The 16,469-nt window shown below is 42.1% G+C and overlaps 2 protein-coding genes across 11 annotated transcripts in view; one reads left to right on the forward strand and one right to left on the reverse strand.

The window, feature by feature from the left end:
- The window catches only part of LIMS2 (LIM zinc finger domain containing 2), a 49,789-nt gene that overhangs the window by 26,741 nt on the left and 6,579 nt on the right, over window positions 1-16,469 (forward strand). For 2 of the 5 annotated variants that reach the window (XM_064386091.1, XM_064386094.1), the window contains exon 10: window positions 678-4,922. In XM_064386091.1, the coding sequence (XP_064242161.1) occupies window positions 678-825 (148 nt within the window). In that variant the 3' untranslated portion in view covers window positions 826-4,922. Of the gene's footprint in view, window positions 1-677; window positions 4,923-10,903; window positions 11,532-16,022; window positions 16,266-16,469 lie in introns of those variants that run through there. The other 3 variants (XR_010346378.1, XM_064386093.1, XM_064386092.1) reach the window with 3 other exon arrangements.
- MYO7B (myosin VIIB) overlaps window positions 4,866-16,469 on the reverse strand; it is a 52,887-nt gene continuing 41,283 nt past the window's right edge. For 5 of the 6 annotated variants that reach the window (XM_064386059.1, XM_064386058.1, XM_064386060.1 and 2 more), the window contains 10 exons: window positions 15,359-15,514; window positions 12,786-12,891; window positions 12,541-12,654; window positions 11,569-11,656; window positions 10,404-10,510; window positions 9,774-9,959; window positions 8,799-8,915; window positions 8,072-8,155; window positions 7,244-7,363; window positions 4,866-6,427 (listed from right to left, as the gene is read on the reverse strand). In XM_064386059.1, coding sequence (XP_064242129.1) covers window positions 6,344-6,427; window positions 7,244-7,363; window positions 8,072-8,155; window positions 8,799-8,915; window positions 9,774-9,959; window positions 10,404-10,510; window positions 11,569-11,656; window positions 12,541-12,654; window positions 12,786-12,891; window positions 15,359-15,514 — 1,162 coding nt within the window. In that variant the 3' untranslated portion in view covers window positions 4,866-6,343. Of the gene's footprint in view, window positions 6,428-7,242; window positions 7,364-7,827; window positions 7,903-8,071; window positions 8,156-8,798; window positions 8,916-9,773; window positions 9,960-10,403; window positions 10,511-11,568; window positions 11,657-12,540; window positions 12,655-12,785; window positions 12,892-15,358; window positions 15,515-16,469 lie in introns of those variants that run through there. The other variant, XM_064386062.1, reaches the window with a different exon arrangement.

The following is a 16,469-nucleotide window of genomic DNA, read 5'->3' on the forward strand; positions in this document are numbered from 1 at the left end:
ATACCTTTTCTCTGTGGGAACCAGTGTTTATAATTCCTCTGATTTCAGCACTGAAAGGGAGCTGACATTCAGCATCCTCTCTGATCTATTTTCGTTCATTAATCTATGCTGTAAGGAAGTTGGGTAAGAGGGGAGCTCATTCAGCAGTACAGAGGGAAGGCTCTAAACTTTGAGGAATTGCCTGTCCTGAACAACCTGCAGCCTCCGTGTCTCCTAACTGTGGTTGCTCCTCTCAATGACAGTATTTGCTATTGCACAGATTATTTGGAAATAAAATACTGTTCTATTTGCCTCAAGTATCTAGAAGAGGGGCAGAAAAAAAAAACCAGTCTTACATTTTTCCTTTCTCAGGTTCAAATTCTTATCCTGCTCTGCTGGGTTGGCTCCACTAGCCATATGAAGGAGCTCTGTATTCTACAGTAACAAAATTATTATTCTAGAATGCTGCGTGTAAATATGTAGCAAAATCTTGCTCCTTTTTTACCTAGCAATACTAGAGACCTCCGTTCACTGATAGGAACCCAATCTCTATACTTGCATCACCAGATGAGGAAATGAGTGGTTGTATAAATGGCATAGAACCCTTGCAACAACAGTGATGTAGATGCATGGAGATTTTAATTAGTGAAGCATGTAGTTTGCAAATACCATTTTAATAACTGTTCTTTGTGTTAAAGGAATAAATTTGTGGAGTTTGACATGAAGCCTGTGTGCAAGAAGTGCTATGAGAAATTCCCTCTGGAGCTGAAGAAACGTCTGAAGAAGTTGTCAGAGCTGGCATCCAAGAAGATCCATCCTAAAGCTTTAGATTTAAACTCTGCTTAAAGCAAACAGGTCTGTCAGTCTCCTGACTGCACTCTTAACACAAGCTGCTGCTCACTGCAGCTGTTGATTACAGAAGCAATTACTAAGAAGTGGAACCAAAGATAAGCAGTACCTTCCCCTGCTTCTGGTGCTGTCTCTTGCATCTCAACTGTCCCTTTTCCCAAGCAGCTGTCTGTTAACACTGGCAGGAAGAGGAGTATGAGTTCTGCTTGAGCTGTGCACAGGCTGATTATTAATTTGCTACTAACATTGCATTTTGCCTTTGTGGAGTTATACACAATCTTTCCTTCCTCAATTGAACTGTACTACTCTTTCCACTCCTCTACCCTAAGGAATTAGGAAAAAGTGGTTAAATGTAGGGCTGGAAGAAATGTCAGATTTGCTCTTTCTCAATCAGAGTATCAGAATTTTTCTTACTCTGGCTGAAGCAATTTTTAGGTTTTTTAATATCTAGGCAAGTAGTCTGAAAGTTGTCATTCTTTACTACATGCGAAAAGTTCTGGTCTTTCTCCAGAATGCTACAGACAATATGTGGGTGCCCTATCCCTTATCCCAAATCCCAATCCTTCTTGTTTGTATGTTTACTGGGCAAGCCCAGGAACCAGTAGCTGTGGCATCTGCACTGCCCAGTCAGGCCCAGTGTTAAGGCAGCTAAGAAGTTTCCTTTGCTGCTTCTGTGCTCAGTACTAAGGAGATTTCAGCTGTCAAGGCCATGTGAGCCTCTTCAGAATGGCTGGGCTCTCCTTAAGGAGAAGGTGGCTATGGGAAACTGAACATTTTATTAGAGCTGACACTAATTTTCTCTGTTCTCTACTGCTACATGGCTGGTAGAGCTTCTGCTGGTCAACACAAAGCACGTCTTGTCCATTGGCATAGCTGATATTTATTGAGGCTGTGTAGTTGGAGCACTGGTTACTCTTCTGCATAAGGCAATTGGATAAATAATATAGTACCAATTTAAGCACTTCAGTTTTCCCATTTTCACTTTATTTGCCAGCCAAGGATATACTTGTTGGTCATGTTCCAGATAGCTCAATTACGTGAAGGTGTTTCTAATGTTTACAGTTTGTAGCAAATATGTTCTGCAGAAAAAAAACCCCATTTTTCTTAAATTTTTTTCCCGAATAAGAGTCCCATTCATCTTTCTTTTGGAAACCTGAGTTTACTTAAGGAGAGGATCTCAGACATGATGCTAATATCTCAAGCATATAGTCCTCCTCTGTAATTTAGCCTGTCACCAGTGAGGTTTCACTGGTCCTACTATCTCTGCTCCCACAACCCAAGGTGCTGAGAAATTTACTGGTTTTGGATATTCTCAATACTTCTTTAGAGGTGAGCCATCAGCAGTACTGTTTCTGAGCCCACCTGCATGATGTATGACCCAGTGAGCTGCTGAGTCCCCCAGAGGTGACCCCCATACTTCTTTGCGCTGAACCTGAGCAACCTGAACATCCCTTTCCATGAACAGTTGTGAGACACTGCCTGCCCCTTTGCAAGGCTGACAAGCACTGGAAGACTACTGTCCTTTGCATGATTTAAATCTTCCAAAAGTGGCTGTTTTAGTTGGTCAGATGAACACAGAAGTTGTGCCTGGACAACACCCTGCAGCCACAGTTGAATTAGATAGCAAGAAGTTAAAGCTTCCCTATTGTATGTGTGAGCAGCAATTGGATTGGGGCAGTAGTCTCAGTAGTCATAGTCATAGTGTTACCATGCTTGCTGAATCAATACCCATGGAACTGCACCAGTGATGCCAAAGCAATCCTGGATAAGTGATCAGAATCCCACGTGTGTGATCATCTCTTAGAGCTTCACTGCCTTTGCTAACTCAGTTTTCCTCAGCTGCTGTGCTTTTTGTTGCTGTAAGTTACCATAATCTTTTAACTGGGTTATGCTGTATCCACTCTAACAATGATGAGGGGTAGGCCTAATTTTAGCAGTCAACTATTTCACTTTCTCCTGACCAATTTGCACAGTAGATTCCAGTAACAGTAGCTGTTTGGAGAACATGTGGCTATTCACTGTTCTCTCACCAGCCTTAAAATGGTGTTGAAGTTCAGGGCACAAAGAACAGAATGTCTTTTGGTGCAGTAGGGTGGCTCTGCAAAGACCCCCATTTACAATCAAACCTGTTGTTTGGCATTTTGTCACAGCATAAAACACTTGAATTCTGACCTAGGTGCAGCTCAGTATGTTATGCAGATTCTTCTCAGCATAAAACATTCCAGTCTGTTCCTGTAATCTCAGTCAAGGGCCCTGTCTAATGCTGAATCTGAGCAGCTGTGTATCCCCAGCCTGCTGGGAAGTGGTGGAGGAACACACAGCCACACATTCCTGGTAAATATTGGGAGGACTACATAACTAGCAGCCAATAGGTAATATTCTTTCAGCAGCCACTCACATTCAGCAATGGAAAATGCATGTATGTGAATGGCATTACTGCTGTGCTGCCAGTGAAGATTTAATGTGTGCTTTCACCTTGTCTCGTGTTAGAGACTTGGCAGACCTAGAAAGCTTTAGAGTTCTAAGGAGAGTTGATATCATTCTCTTTGATCAGCTGTTCAGTTTTCTAGGATTTGGAATATGTCCTTCAGGATGTTTTGCAAAATTAATTGGTGAACAAAATTATTGTAATCCCCAATCTCTATACTAATGGCGGGTGATATTCTCTTATATTATTAATTTTTCACAATAATTTTTCTTACACTTCTGCTGCCCATAGCCTGCAGTGTGCAGAGTTACAGTAGTTTATATTACCAACACACCTTTTTTCCTTTTTTTGTGAGAATGGAGTTGAAGGACTAGGAGAAATAACTATAAATGACTTTAAAAAATGCATCTTCCTCTACTTCTGTCAGTCTACTTTTTTAAAACCAAGTAGAATATAGTGCAAACTCACAAGTTCTCCTTAGTGCCTTGGTAGGCTGACAGGTTGAGTTTTCTTTTTAATTAATATAGTCAAGGTGTCAGTAAGAAATATGCTGCATGCTTTTTTCCATTGCTGTAAATAGACCTGCTGGCCAAATTCTTCCTAAGCATCACACCACTGGAGAGTAGAGATTTATATGAAGGTTGAGCTTGGCTCAGAAATCTGCACTTAATGGAAGATGTCTCATACTATGCATTCATATTTATACCTAATTCGTATTTATACCTAATTAAAATCACTAACACTCACTGAGTACACTTGAAAATGGTTCTGCTTTTAGAAAGCATGGTATGTGAAGCTTGTTTTTATGGGTATGCTAATCACTTGCAGTGTTTCTTTATGGCTCTAATCCTCTCTCCAGGTTTGTGTTCTGGTGTTTTCACAGCAGTCTGTGCAGTGCTGGCAAACACTGGTCAGCCTTTCCTAGAGAGAATTCCTGATGTGGCATGGCTGGTATTAGATGATCTGACTGACACTCTTTCAGAAGTGATTGGTTGGGGAAGGAATAGATTGCAGGCAAGCGTGTAATAAACATGGTTATATTAGCCTGTAAAGCACTGTTAAGTGCTGAGGGTATTAGATGAGCAAAGAATTAGCAGCTCCCTGCCTTGGTTCAGGCCTTGATGGGTTCTGCACCATGTAGAGCTCTCACTTTATCACACGTTGTTTGAGCTGTCTAATCAAAGCACATGATTGTAGATTAAATGCTGTAATACTGTGCCTTTGTATGTTCTTGTATTAAAGTTAACTGTAATACATTTTAAATCTTCACACAAAAAAAAAGGGAAAAAAATGGTATAGTGTACAGTTAATACCATATTTTCAGTGCTTAGCCAGAGACTGTTACCCACTCCAAGGAACTCTGGGACTGCTGAAACCTGAGGCACTGTTGTGAATTCATGTTTTGGACCTGGGCTGCTTCTGTGGTGATGTGTTGGTCGATTAGGATGTGCAGAAAGGGGTATGACCCTTCTAGTGGCTATGTTGTACAAGTTGTGTTGTGTAGGTAATGAGCAGATGGGATACTGTGATCATTTCCAGGATATAATGGATATTTGGTTGATTTTAGTTACGTGGATCTGGAGCAAACAGTTCAAAAAAGACATTGTGATTGATTTTCTGCATCTTTATTTAAAAACCAGAAACAATACAGTTTGGCTGCAAGATTTCTCTTTGTACAGGTGAAGTGCTGAACATTTCTCACAGCTAGTTAGTTAGATCAGACACTGGGTGACAAAACCACTGGGTAATTAGACTCCAGCATTTCCATTGCCAGCAATGGACATTACAGCAGGAGCATCTAACTGCTTGCAAAAAGATCAGCTATTCTGACAGGTGTGGCACTCATTTAGATGCACAAAGAGAGTGGGCTCTTCCCTGCCACCCATATACAAAACTCCCACCAGCATTTGAATTTTGCACACACATGTCTGAGGGAACAAGAGAACCATTGTGCATCCATTGGCAAAGTTGAGAGATCAGGCAGAGCTGCTTTTCCAGCACTGCCAGATTGTGTCTCAAGGAACTTGGTGTGAATGCTTTAAGACATGTTCATGTTCCACTGGGAGCGAGGGAGGAGTACTTGATCTGAAGGGGAAGCAGCTAAGCTTGCTCCCACCATAGTCTGTGTCTGCTTAACACACTCAGAGCACACTCTGGTTCCTGTGGCACCAAAGCTGTGTTTCTGCAAAGCTCTTGGGGATGAACAAGTGCTGAATCAAATTTTACCACTCAAGCTGTCTGCTAAACAGGAAGCAGAAAAGATCTGGACAAATTAAAGCTATTATTCTTGTCTTGTGAGGGAATGTCTGCATAACTCCAAACAGAACATTTTTGTGGAGCAGAAAAGTCTCTTTTCAACAGACCTCTGTTAGACTGAGTTCTTCACTTCTGATTTGCACTGAATAGCTCATCTATATGTTGAAATAGGAGCAACTAAAAGTGATGGGCCCAAACCCCAGACTCATTTCAGAGCTTACTAGATACTGCACAGTAGAAAGCAGTTGTTGGTTTCCAAGTACATTATAACATGTGGAAGAAAGAAGACAATTTAAGCAACGCTCTGGTAAGTCAGGGGACAGCATCTGAACCTTTCAGACTGTCCAGTTACTAAAGGGCATTTCTCCACTCTTAGAATTGCCAGTAGGAGGAAAAAAATTACATTACCTTTGTTTGCAAAGACTCTTGGAGTCTGTGCATTTGGTAAGAGCGTGTACAATAAGGGGCATTTTCTTTCCAAAAGGAAAACAGCTCTTCATATGTGTCTATCTTTGAATGGAGGAGATTCAGGCTATTAGAAGGGGCCCTCACAGGGTTTCCCCACTCCCACAGAACATTAAAGTCCCTCTAAACTTTCTGTAAATCCAGTATTTGAATGAAATTCTCATACTACATCTAAGTGTTGCAGATATTTGAAAGCACATGCTCACTTGAGTTTCTCTTGCAGTAGTGTTTCAGCAACTCAGTTCATTCAGTGTGTGATCAGAAGATTGGTCAACAAGATTAATATTTTCTAAATGGCATTTCTTTTGGGATATGAAGTTACAGGGAGTTTGGCACAAGTACAGGTGATGGGCTCTATTTCCACTCTCAGGCTGGGAGGTTCTTTTGCTTGTTTACAGCATTCATGAGCAGGCGTACGTAGGATGTTAACAGGTCATCCATCTTGTAACCCTGTCAGGGAAGAAAAAAGTCTTAAATCTCTCAGGGAGCTCCAGAAGCAAAAATAACTATCATTTCCTCTCTTGTTTGTCATCTTCTCAGGTTCTTCCTTACATGAACATATTTTCTTCCACTATCTGTCACTGTTTTATTTATAATTTGTCTATTCCTTCCTCTGCTTTTCATAGATTTCCAAAACTTTACAGACCGTAGCTCTACTGTCTCCCTGGTATTCACTCTGCAGTTTGACTTGTACTTAAGATTCTTGTATTTAAGAATCTAAGTTTTTCTGTCAGATTAGTTAGCCTTTAAATATTTTTGTTATCTTTACAAACCTACCTTTAAATATTAATACAGTGATGCTTCTCTGAGACTGTGAATAGTCTGAAACCAATTGTTAAAAAGGTGGTACCACTCCCTGGAAAATATGAAGTCTTACAAGGCTGGCATTACTACATAACTGGAGGCAGACATGCAAGACAAAAAGCTTCTTATGTAGCTTTGCAGTCTTCTCAAATGATAGAATTTTGATGTATGGGAAGAATTTGGGAAATTACTATTTTTCCTTGTGTCCTGTGTCATGCATCTTTGCATAGATAGCATTATATATGAACTGAACCAGTTCTAAATGGCAACTTTATTGACACAGCAGTGAATGCTTTTGGTATTTGTGGTATAATTGGTATAATTATGGTATATATGATACAATTATTTTGGTATAATGCTGCACTGGTATTTATCTGTTTTCACACCATCTTTTGTAGCAGTCAGGGTTGGAAAGGAAAAATTAGGATTTTGTTGTGTCTTAATTGGCAAAACTCTTCTTACCAGAGATGTCTCACATAAGAGCCGGGTTCCTCGTACCAGGTTCCCTATGGTCATGTGAAAATATGTGCTCCCACTGCTCCAGTTGGAGATCTTATTGAAGGGGTAGACTACTAAAATATCCTGAAAGGGGAAACAAAGTGATCTATAGAACTTTTCTCAAATGAAAACAGGCTGTTACATAAGAAAACCTGTAGAGCCAGAGAATTCTTGTTCTTTCCCTCTTTGTTTATAAAAATCACGGATCAAGGTGTTTCTTGCCTCCAGATTATTGGTATATTGTATTTTCACCAAACAGGTAAATCTTAATCACACACAAGACTCCCTTTCATTATATATCCATCTTTGCCATAGCACACTGCCATTAGATTTACAATCATCTAAATCGATTTTTAATTTGTTTGGTTATTGAAAGCAAATAGTGATACTCCCTTTTCCTGAGACCTTGGTAAGACCAGACTGTTGGGGTTAGACTGCAGCTAAACATGGCTATTCAGCCTGGTCTCTTAGACAGCTGGGGCTTCCTGCAAAGCATTTTTCTGAAGCAGGTTCCTGGGTCCACTGCCCATCCATCTTCTTGATCTTACCACTTTGCCAGGTCTATCATGACTCCCATGTCTTTTTTCAGAGATGCTCTATCCTATTCCTTTCCAGAGTAGAAACTGCAAAGAAGTGATTTGAGGCAGTAACATTTCCTTCAGTTTCACACAGAAAAAATTAGACAACCTCTATCCTCTCCTATTATTCCTGGGCAAGGTCCTATCACTGTCCCTAAATTAGCAGGGTCTGTTCAATCCTTCCTTAGATGCACTTGTGAGAAGCAGCTGTTACCTTTGTCTTCTGATGTATCAGTGAGACTCCTTGCTTGTTGATTGCAATCAGTACAATCTCTGGGAAATTGGGCTCCGAGGCTTGCTGTAAATGAGTAACACAGCAAGATAAGCAGAAAATTGAGAAATTATCTCTGTCAGGGACCTAGTGACCTTTAACAGTGCCCAGTGCTTCTTGTTCTCTTTCCCAAATGAACACTGAAACATTTTGGCCATATACTGATGACTCAAGCAAATGCTACATGACAGCAGAACCAGGTCCATTATTTACTATGCTGTCTGATAAAAGGCTTAATGATTGATTGCAAACCATTTAAGAGCCTAGTGAGGAGAAATTAAAGGTAACACATGGGAAATTATTCTTGTGATATCCACTCTAGAATGAGAGGATTTGTACTGTTCTGTTCTGAGGGAAGAGTCACCAAAGAGAAGATTTGGCAGCATTTTCTTGTGGAGAGCAATGACAGGACAATTTAGGCCCCTACAGCTACTACACAATTGTAGTAGAGATATTATAACTAGAGTAACAACATTGCCAGTAAACAAGCATAGTACAGAATGGATAAAGAATCCATCTCCCAACTTGGAAGGAACTGAGTTTTCCTCTATAGATTACTGGAATTCAGTTCTATAATGTATTTTTACTTTCAGATATAGAATTATAGTCAGTCTGTATCCCTTGGCACTGATCTACTACTAAATCCACTCACACAGGCCTTCAAACCTACCTTCACCTCAAAAAAGGCTGATCCAAACGTTGGCCACCGGTGTATCATTTTCAAGAAAGCAATCTTGGCCTCATCCACAGTTTTTCCTTCATGTTTACCATATGCTGCAATAATGCTCTGTTCAGGAAAAGAGGATACAAAGCCAGCTGAGCTGGAGACAAACAGGTTTCCAATGCCTGCCCTTAGCACTAAAGACAGCATCAGCTCATCACCACTATCAGGTTTTTTGCCCAGCAGCAGAAAACTGAAAATGAAAACAGCTGCTGTGCCATGGGGCAAGGTGAAGCCAAAACCCTCCAGTGTTCCTTATTCCTCTGCTGGGTGAAGGAAGCCCAGCAGCCTGAGGAAATGGACTTCAGGGCAGAGGGGCAACATGAGGTAAAACTCGGGAAGCCAGTATTCAACACCCACAGACACAAATTACATCTTTGGCTGAAAAATGGAGGGTGAATTTTCCCTTTGCATTTGAAAGAATGTCCCGTGTTTTCCTCAGCAGACTAAGTGGTAAGTACCTGCTGAAACCCCCTTGCCCTTTTTGTGGATAAAACAGCTTTTTGCTGTAAGTACCATGGACATGGTGCAAGAAGATTGATTTGCTGCCAAGAAATATTTATGAGGCATCTTAATTTTCTAATTTTGTTCAATATCCTCAACTTCTGAGTCTCATCACTGGCTCTCCTATCTCTAACTCTTTCTGGATGCTAGAAATAGATTAGTATCTCCAAGAAAGATGTACACTTCAGATAAGCCATCCAGGCCTGCAGATATCTTTCAGAATTTTAGTAGAGTATGTAAAATCTGGATTGTAAGAGGCAAATCCTCTTGCTATCCTGCTGGCAAATCCAGCAATATCTAATACCAGCCCCACAGAATACTTTCAAAGACCATCAGATCAAAGATGTAGTGTGGCTCAGTGTGTTTTCTCTACTAAAGCTCTGTAAATGTAATATGCCTAATGAAAGCCGATGTCCTTACCTTCTTCCATTCATCTGGTGCCACTGCTCGGAGCAGATTGTCTGGCACCAGCTCCTTCAGGATTTTGGGGATGGCTGCCAGCTGCGTGCGGTCATTGTTGAAGTGCGCTTTATAAATCAGCCCTGCCAGCTGCACAGCTTCATCCTTGGAGCACTTGTGGTAGCCTCTGAGGTACTTTGGCAGCTCCTGGAAGAGACCAGCTCTGAATCCAGACAGAATGGGCTAAAGCGAACACTGACTTAAACATTCTAAATCTATGAGATCACCACACAAGTCTTGCCAAACACAGTCCAAGGACATCCCAAGAACTTTTAGTTCCTTCTGAAGGTTCTCCATATGATCTTAAAAGATCCAACCAAAACTTTGTGATTCTCTGATTTATGGAGCAAGACAAGCATTTCCACAGTACAGTGAGGTAAAGGAGCTGTACTATCAAGATGTTCAGTATAGCTAAGCTGTGAACCCTGTGAGAAATAAATATATTCTGAGGCTGAGCCTCTGGAGGAGGTATTCTTCTGGAGGCTCTATAATGCAGGCTTTCAAGAGGGAGACAGTAATACTCCTACAGATTTAATTTCTCACAAGAAATTAACGTATCACAAGATACCTCTTCTTTAGGAAGCTGCTTACCTGGTGGTAATGGAAAATGGTATCAGCTTTCAGATCCTTGCCAGGAGTGACATTCAGCCACAGCTTTCTCATGAAGTACACCTCATAGGCCACAGACAGAGCAGCCCCTAAGGAGATCAAATCTTTAGTGGGCTACTGTGTTACTGATAGTCCTACAGTTTTTAAATGGCTTGTGAATTTCTTCAGAGAAGTAATTATGGTTTTTAATAGTAACAGACAAAATTGCTAACAAAACAACACAAAAAGCCATTTTAAATTGCAAAAAAATCTTGCAAAATTATCAATTTTCAGATCCTGGATACTGCTCATACAATGATCAGATGGAGGAGAAGCTGAGGGACTACCATTGAGTGTTTGTTTTTGGTGCTCATGACAGCTGCCTGCTGGTGTGCAGTGCACCCAAATTCTGTTAAAGAGATGCAAATACATCTCCTAATGGCTGTGCTTCTACAAATGAGTTGTGATTTTTTGGACCCACATCTTTATACTGTGATTTTCAGAGCTCCTAGCAGCTACATCAGCTGAGAGAAGAGAAGGTAGAAGATCTTAGATACATAGCCAGAGCTTCAGGGAGTTGAACCTCAGCTGTCCTGAAATATGCAGAGGTGAGGACAAGTTTGAGTTTGATATTGATTTAAAATGTATATTATCGGGAGGGCATGGTAAGTGGAAGGAATTGCTGTTGTTATTATTATTACATTGTTTTATTCTAACAAAATGCTTTCTTGACAACATAACGTGTTTGGGTATCACCAGGTAATAACCTGGTTAAAAAGTTTCTGACAACTCAAGAAATATGAGTGACACTCTGTAAAGAACCTATTTGCATGTGTTGGCTGATTCTTAGTATTTGAGGATTGACCTATCTAATTTGCATGTATCCAGCTGTGTGTTTTGGATACAATGGGTGAAAAAAAAATTTTCTGTACCAATTTAAAATTTCTGGAGAGATATTCAGGTGTTTTTGATAGCCAGTGCTTGGCTGCATCAGGACACTGGATCTTGCTGCTGGTGCAGGCATTAACCATGTATGTACAAACAAAAAAGATACAAGACTCTGCTAAACACTTCCCAAGATGGAGTGAATCTTACTGGATGGATCAGCTGCTTCCCAATTCAACACAACATCTCATGCAGCTTCTTGTCATGGTGGCATTCTCCTTACCATCTTTTCCTGGCTTGTTCCTTCTGTTCCAGTCTGTCACCTGCCTTAGTGAGTCAAAGAAGTAGTCTGCTTCATTCTGACTGATCACCTGCAGAGGCCAAGCAATGAGGAGACAAAGGAGGGGTTAGCACATCATATAAAATACTGCCTGTGCCACATACCCAAAGAAAATTCAGGCTGAATTTTCTTTCCCTGTCAACAGTGAGAGGGCAGAATTACAGCAGGAAGGAAGTAGAAAAAGAGGAGGAGAAAGGGCCAATTTACTTATATTTCATATGGGGATCTTTATTGCATCTTCTGTTGCTTTTTGCTTTCCAGGTTGCTTTTTGCAGTCAAGGTGAAGATGCCTACCTAATTCCCAGTCTTGCTCTCTTTGTGAAGTGTTGTTGCATGCTGGTTTCTCTTTTCAGGAAGGCAGCACACCAGAAACTCCCTCTGCTAGGGCTCAGTGCTGCTTTTGCCTTAATCTGAGTTTCAGAGACAAGGGACCTCTCAGGTGAGACAGCCAGCCCAAGATTCAGCTCAGGCAAGGCAGGCTCCCAGCAAACCAGAGGGTGATTAACTGGTGCTGGTTGCTCCTGCTTTCTCTAGTCCTAGTGGGCACTGTACATGTGCAGCACATCTGGGCAAAGTCTGAGTGAAAAAGGGTTGAATCCAGCCTTATGCATCCATCCTAGCAGCTGCTGGAAAGCCTACATCTCTGCTTTTAGTGCCACCTGGATACTCCTTCCAGGGGCATCTCCATCCAGCCCCTTCAAGAGACTGAAAATAATTGTCAGGTGCTAAAAGTTCAAGTTTAGGTTGTATCCCCTCAGTAGGACAGAAACATTAATCACCTGCTCTGGTCCTTGGCTTCGTATGGTTGTTTAGGTGGCCTGGTAAATAAATACATACTACTACTACCTGGTAAAAAGTACATATTAAGAGAGGAGAGGCAGCCTGGCTACCCTGCCAGAGTCAAGAAGGAGTTACCTTGTCTGCAATCTTCACAAAGAGGCTGAAACCTTCCCAGGAGTGCAGCTGCAATTTGGAAGCGATGTTCTGACACAGAGTCTGGATTTTGGTGTTTGTTCCCACATCAAATGTCTATGAGATAACAAGACTCTTGTTAGACAGAGGGCAGGAAGAAATAAGAATATTGAATGTCTTCACACATGCTCCTGGATGAGCACATCATGGCTGGAATAATGGTCAAGGCTGGGAAAACAAATGCTCACCAGTTCTGTTTCGTTGGGGAAGAAAATCTTGTGTGAGATCTTAGTGTTGTTCTGTAAGATGGCCTCAACCTCCACAGGATGGGGTGCCCACTTCCTGCAGCCACTCCTGGAAAATGCCACCGCCATCATAAGAGACACCAGTTTAATCATTAAGGTAATGAACAACAGTATTCTATCCAAACAGCAGGCACCCTCCAAAATGCCAGTACTCTGTGATGGAGCAGGCTCCAATGGACCTCCACCCCAGTGCAAATGCAGTGTATTGACAGCAAGAAACTGAGGGTCTTATTAGCATGTAAAGTGAAAGTCTGTTCTGCCCTGCAAGGAGGTTGCATGAAGAAGGCACCTTCTTAGCCAGCTCCATTGCCTCTTCTATGGATTCAGCAGCATTATTCCTTACTGACATGTGAATATAACGGCTACAAGGAGAAATACATTTTTTTAAATTCCTGCATCAGCAAAAAGATAAGTATTTGGATACAAAATGTCTTGGACCCCAAGTACCAAAAAAGTCTGGAGGGCTGCTTGAAAGCATTTTGTATGAGAGCTGGAATGCAATCACTGCCTTAGGAGGTGCTTAAGCTGTACAAACCCAGTTCTTTGAAATTAGACCTCAGAGCAGAGCTGCCTTTTACAGCAAAGGAACTGGCCCTCAGTCATGCAAAAACCTTGACATAGTTAAAGTTAGAACATATCTAGCAAATTACCTCCTGGGGCTGGTAAGTTCCTGTCCTCTGTGGCACAGAGGAGGTTGTTCAGGTATTTTGAACACCAGGGCCTCTCACATGGAGAAAGTTAGTCTGGATCCAAGATTTAATTGTGTGCATTTGAAAACCAATTTTTTTTCCCATTCAATAAAGGATCATTTCCATTTGGAGAAGGAAAACTTGACTGTGACCAAGCTGAGCAGCATGTGCTTTGTACTGTGCAGGCACTGTGCAAAATGTGGACCTGCCCTACTCAGTCACCTGTTCCTGACCTGGCATCAGAGGGAGGCCCTGGGAGCATAAGGAATTGCAGCAGTTTGGCTGCAGAGACATAGAGCCACCCACCTCTCTGTGCAGCCTGAGCTAGGAATTCACTGCCAAGGTGAGATCTGCTTAACACTCATCAGGGTGGTTCCCTGGCCAGGATTCTGGGGGTGAAGCTGTTAAGTGGTTTATGGCAGAAAAGGTGTGTACCCAAGGGCTCAGATGGGTTCCCCTTTGTGTGTTTAGGTCAATCCTTTGAGCTGCCTGCTGTATCCTTTCCAAAGAGACCAGGTTACTTACAGGGGGAAGTTGGACTAGATGATTGTTGAAGATCCCTTCCAACTGAAATAGTTTCTTCTATTCTATCCTAAGCAGATGCAAGTTGAATCTTAGGAAAAGAACCACTCTTAGAAGACAAGATTTGTCTTTGTTCCGCTTCCCATCCTCCAGGCTTCAGATCTGGGACAGTTTAGCAAATAGAATGCTCCTTCCAAGCAGCCCATTCTGCTTTCCCCTCCCTATTTGCTCTCTCTAAAGAAGCTCTGTACAGCTCAACAGGGCATGAATAGCACATGATATAGGGAGCAGGAATTTTTAAGTCTTCTCCATAGAAATAGACAATGAATAGCATTCCTTGCCATGCATTTTTCAGACACTTCAAAAGTGAGTTCAATGTGTGGTGACGTTTCCCCAGCAGTGCCAAACCCCATCCAGTGCAAGGGGGATATCCACTGTGTTAGTGTTCCCCTGGAGCCTGACCCATGGGGCTCACAGACCAAACATGTGGCCCAGCCTGAGGGAAAGGGGAAAATGCAGGAGCTGGAAGGAGGAATCATTGGGCAGATTCTTTACTGATGAGGTCTGTGGCAGGCAAGTGTAAATCACAGCACCATCAAAAGGGAGAAGGCTGGAGTCAACCTTGGTGCCAAAGTTTTGTTCTCAGAGGGGCAAGCTGGGTTATTCCAGTGCTTGGAGGAATCTAGGGAAACCTTTCCCCTACAGTTCAGATGATCCTTCCTGAAATCCTGTTAGCCCTTCCCCTCTCTCTGGTTGCGTCATGTCCCTTAGAACAATTCATTCAGAAGCTCTGGAAGCACTGTGGTTTGAGGGTCTTGTTGCTTCAGCCTCGGGTAATGCCAAGTGGATGGGGAAGTGCCTTGTTGTGAGCAGCCAGGTAAGAGTCAGGGCTTTGCTCATTTGGGTTTTTCAAAGAACAGGAATTGATTGTACTGATCCTTTCAACAAGGACTTGCTGCCTCACCAAAGAACACTAAGGTCAGGTTATCATCAGTGACATCATTCCAAGCTGCATGCCCTTTAGGATGTTTGAAATACCCAGCTCTGGGAGTCAAGTGATTATGTGTGGTGATGAATTTTTTGAAATGCTGTGAACGCTGAAAGAAAAAAGTGAAACTGACATAGACCTCTCTTCAATGGTTCAAAGTCCATAAAGACAGTTAAAAATAATGATCACTTTAAAAATCAAGATGTAAAGAGGAAAAGGAAATCAACAGTCACATTATGTGTGTATTTTTTGGGTCCTGCTTTTTGGGATTATTGCTATTTGAACACTTTGAGCTGGTTATATGCCAGATTATTTACCTCATTACTGTCTGAATCCTCCGACGGCACCCCGGGGCCAGTGTTTCTTTCTGGCGAGTCTCTATGAACTTCTGGGCATGTTTGAGCAGTGACTTGCTGGGTGGGAAGAGGCCAGTGCAGAGCCAGAGGAGCTGCCAGCCCTTGGTCTCGCTGTACCTGAGAACACAAAGCCAACAGTTCTGCTACAGCCACATATAATTCTGTTTGACCACACACAGGGAAGAGAAATACACTCCCATCATGGTCCCATTGTGCAGAGAGCTGAAAATCAATAGAGCCTTCACCCAGGCCCTGGCATTCATTTGCTGTGCGACAACCACAGCCTGTATGTGAAGACAGTGCCAAGTCCTCCATGAGAATACTCATGACAGATGCAGATCTCATGGATAAATATAAATTCCAGTTTAGCAGACATCTTAGCAGCGGTAACCCTGGTGCCTCCTCTTGGAAAGCCACTGCTGATTTGGTGTTCAAGCTCACATATATTCACATCCTGGTTTCTTAGTGGATGAATTCACCTGCCCTCTGCACTGGCCAGCTTTGCTCAGGGCATGAACACTTTGTATGCACATGTACTCCTGAAAAATGAACATGCTGGTAGCATTATGTAGTGAGGTAGATGCAGTTCTTAAATGTTCCAGATCAAGCTGGTAATATTTTTCAGGTGGTGAAAATCCAGTTCTCCCAGCCTCTGCATCTGTGAAATCTGCCACTTGAAGCTCTTCTGGCACCTTGCCCTCACCATTAAGAAGCACTCTGCAGCCATGAGGTGGTCAGTCATTCTCCCTCAAAGCCAGGAGCAGAACACACTTCAGCTGTGTCCAAGGATTGCTCTGAAATGCTCACTGGTGTGAAGTGGTTTTGGTTGGGAAAGTCAGCATGTCTGGCTCTGAAAGGCATCAGACTTCACTGAATAAAGAGGTTCTGGCTTCTTTATTCCCACTTACTGTTCTAATTTTGCAGATGAAGACAGACTATTTTAATCCCATTTATACTCTATAGGGTGGTGTTTGTCTCTGTATGAGAGCAGGACATGGTCCACAACACAGCAGCCTGGGAAGGATGAAAGATTTGTTGCTCTGGCTGTTCTAATGAAAGTGTATGCAAATAG

This window comes from Passer domesticus, chromosome 11, assembly GCF_036417665.1.
Source record: "Passer domesticus isolate bPasDom1 chromosome 11, bPasDom1.hap1, whole genome shotgun sequence".
Taxonomy (NCBI): domain Eukaryota; kingdom Metazoa; phylum Chordata; class Aves; order Passeriformes; family Passeridae; genus Passer; species Passer domesticus.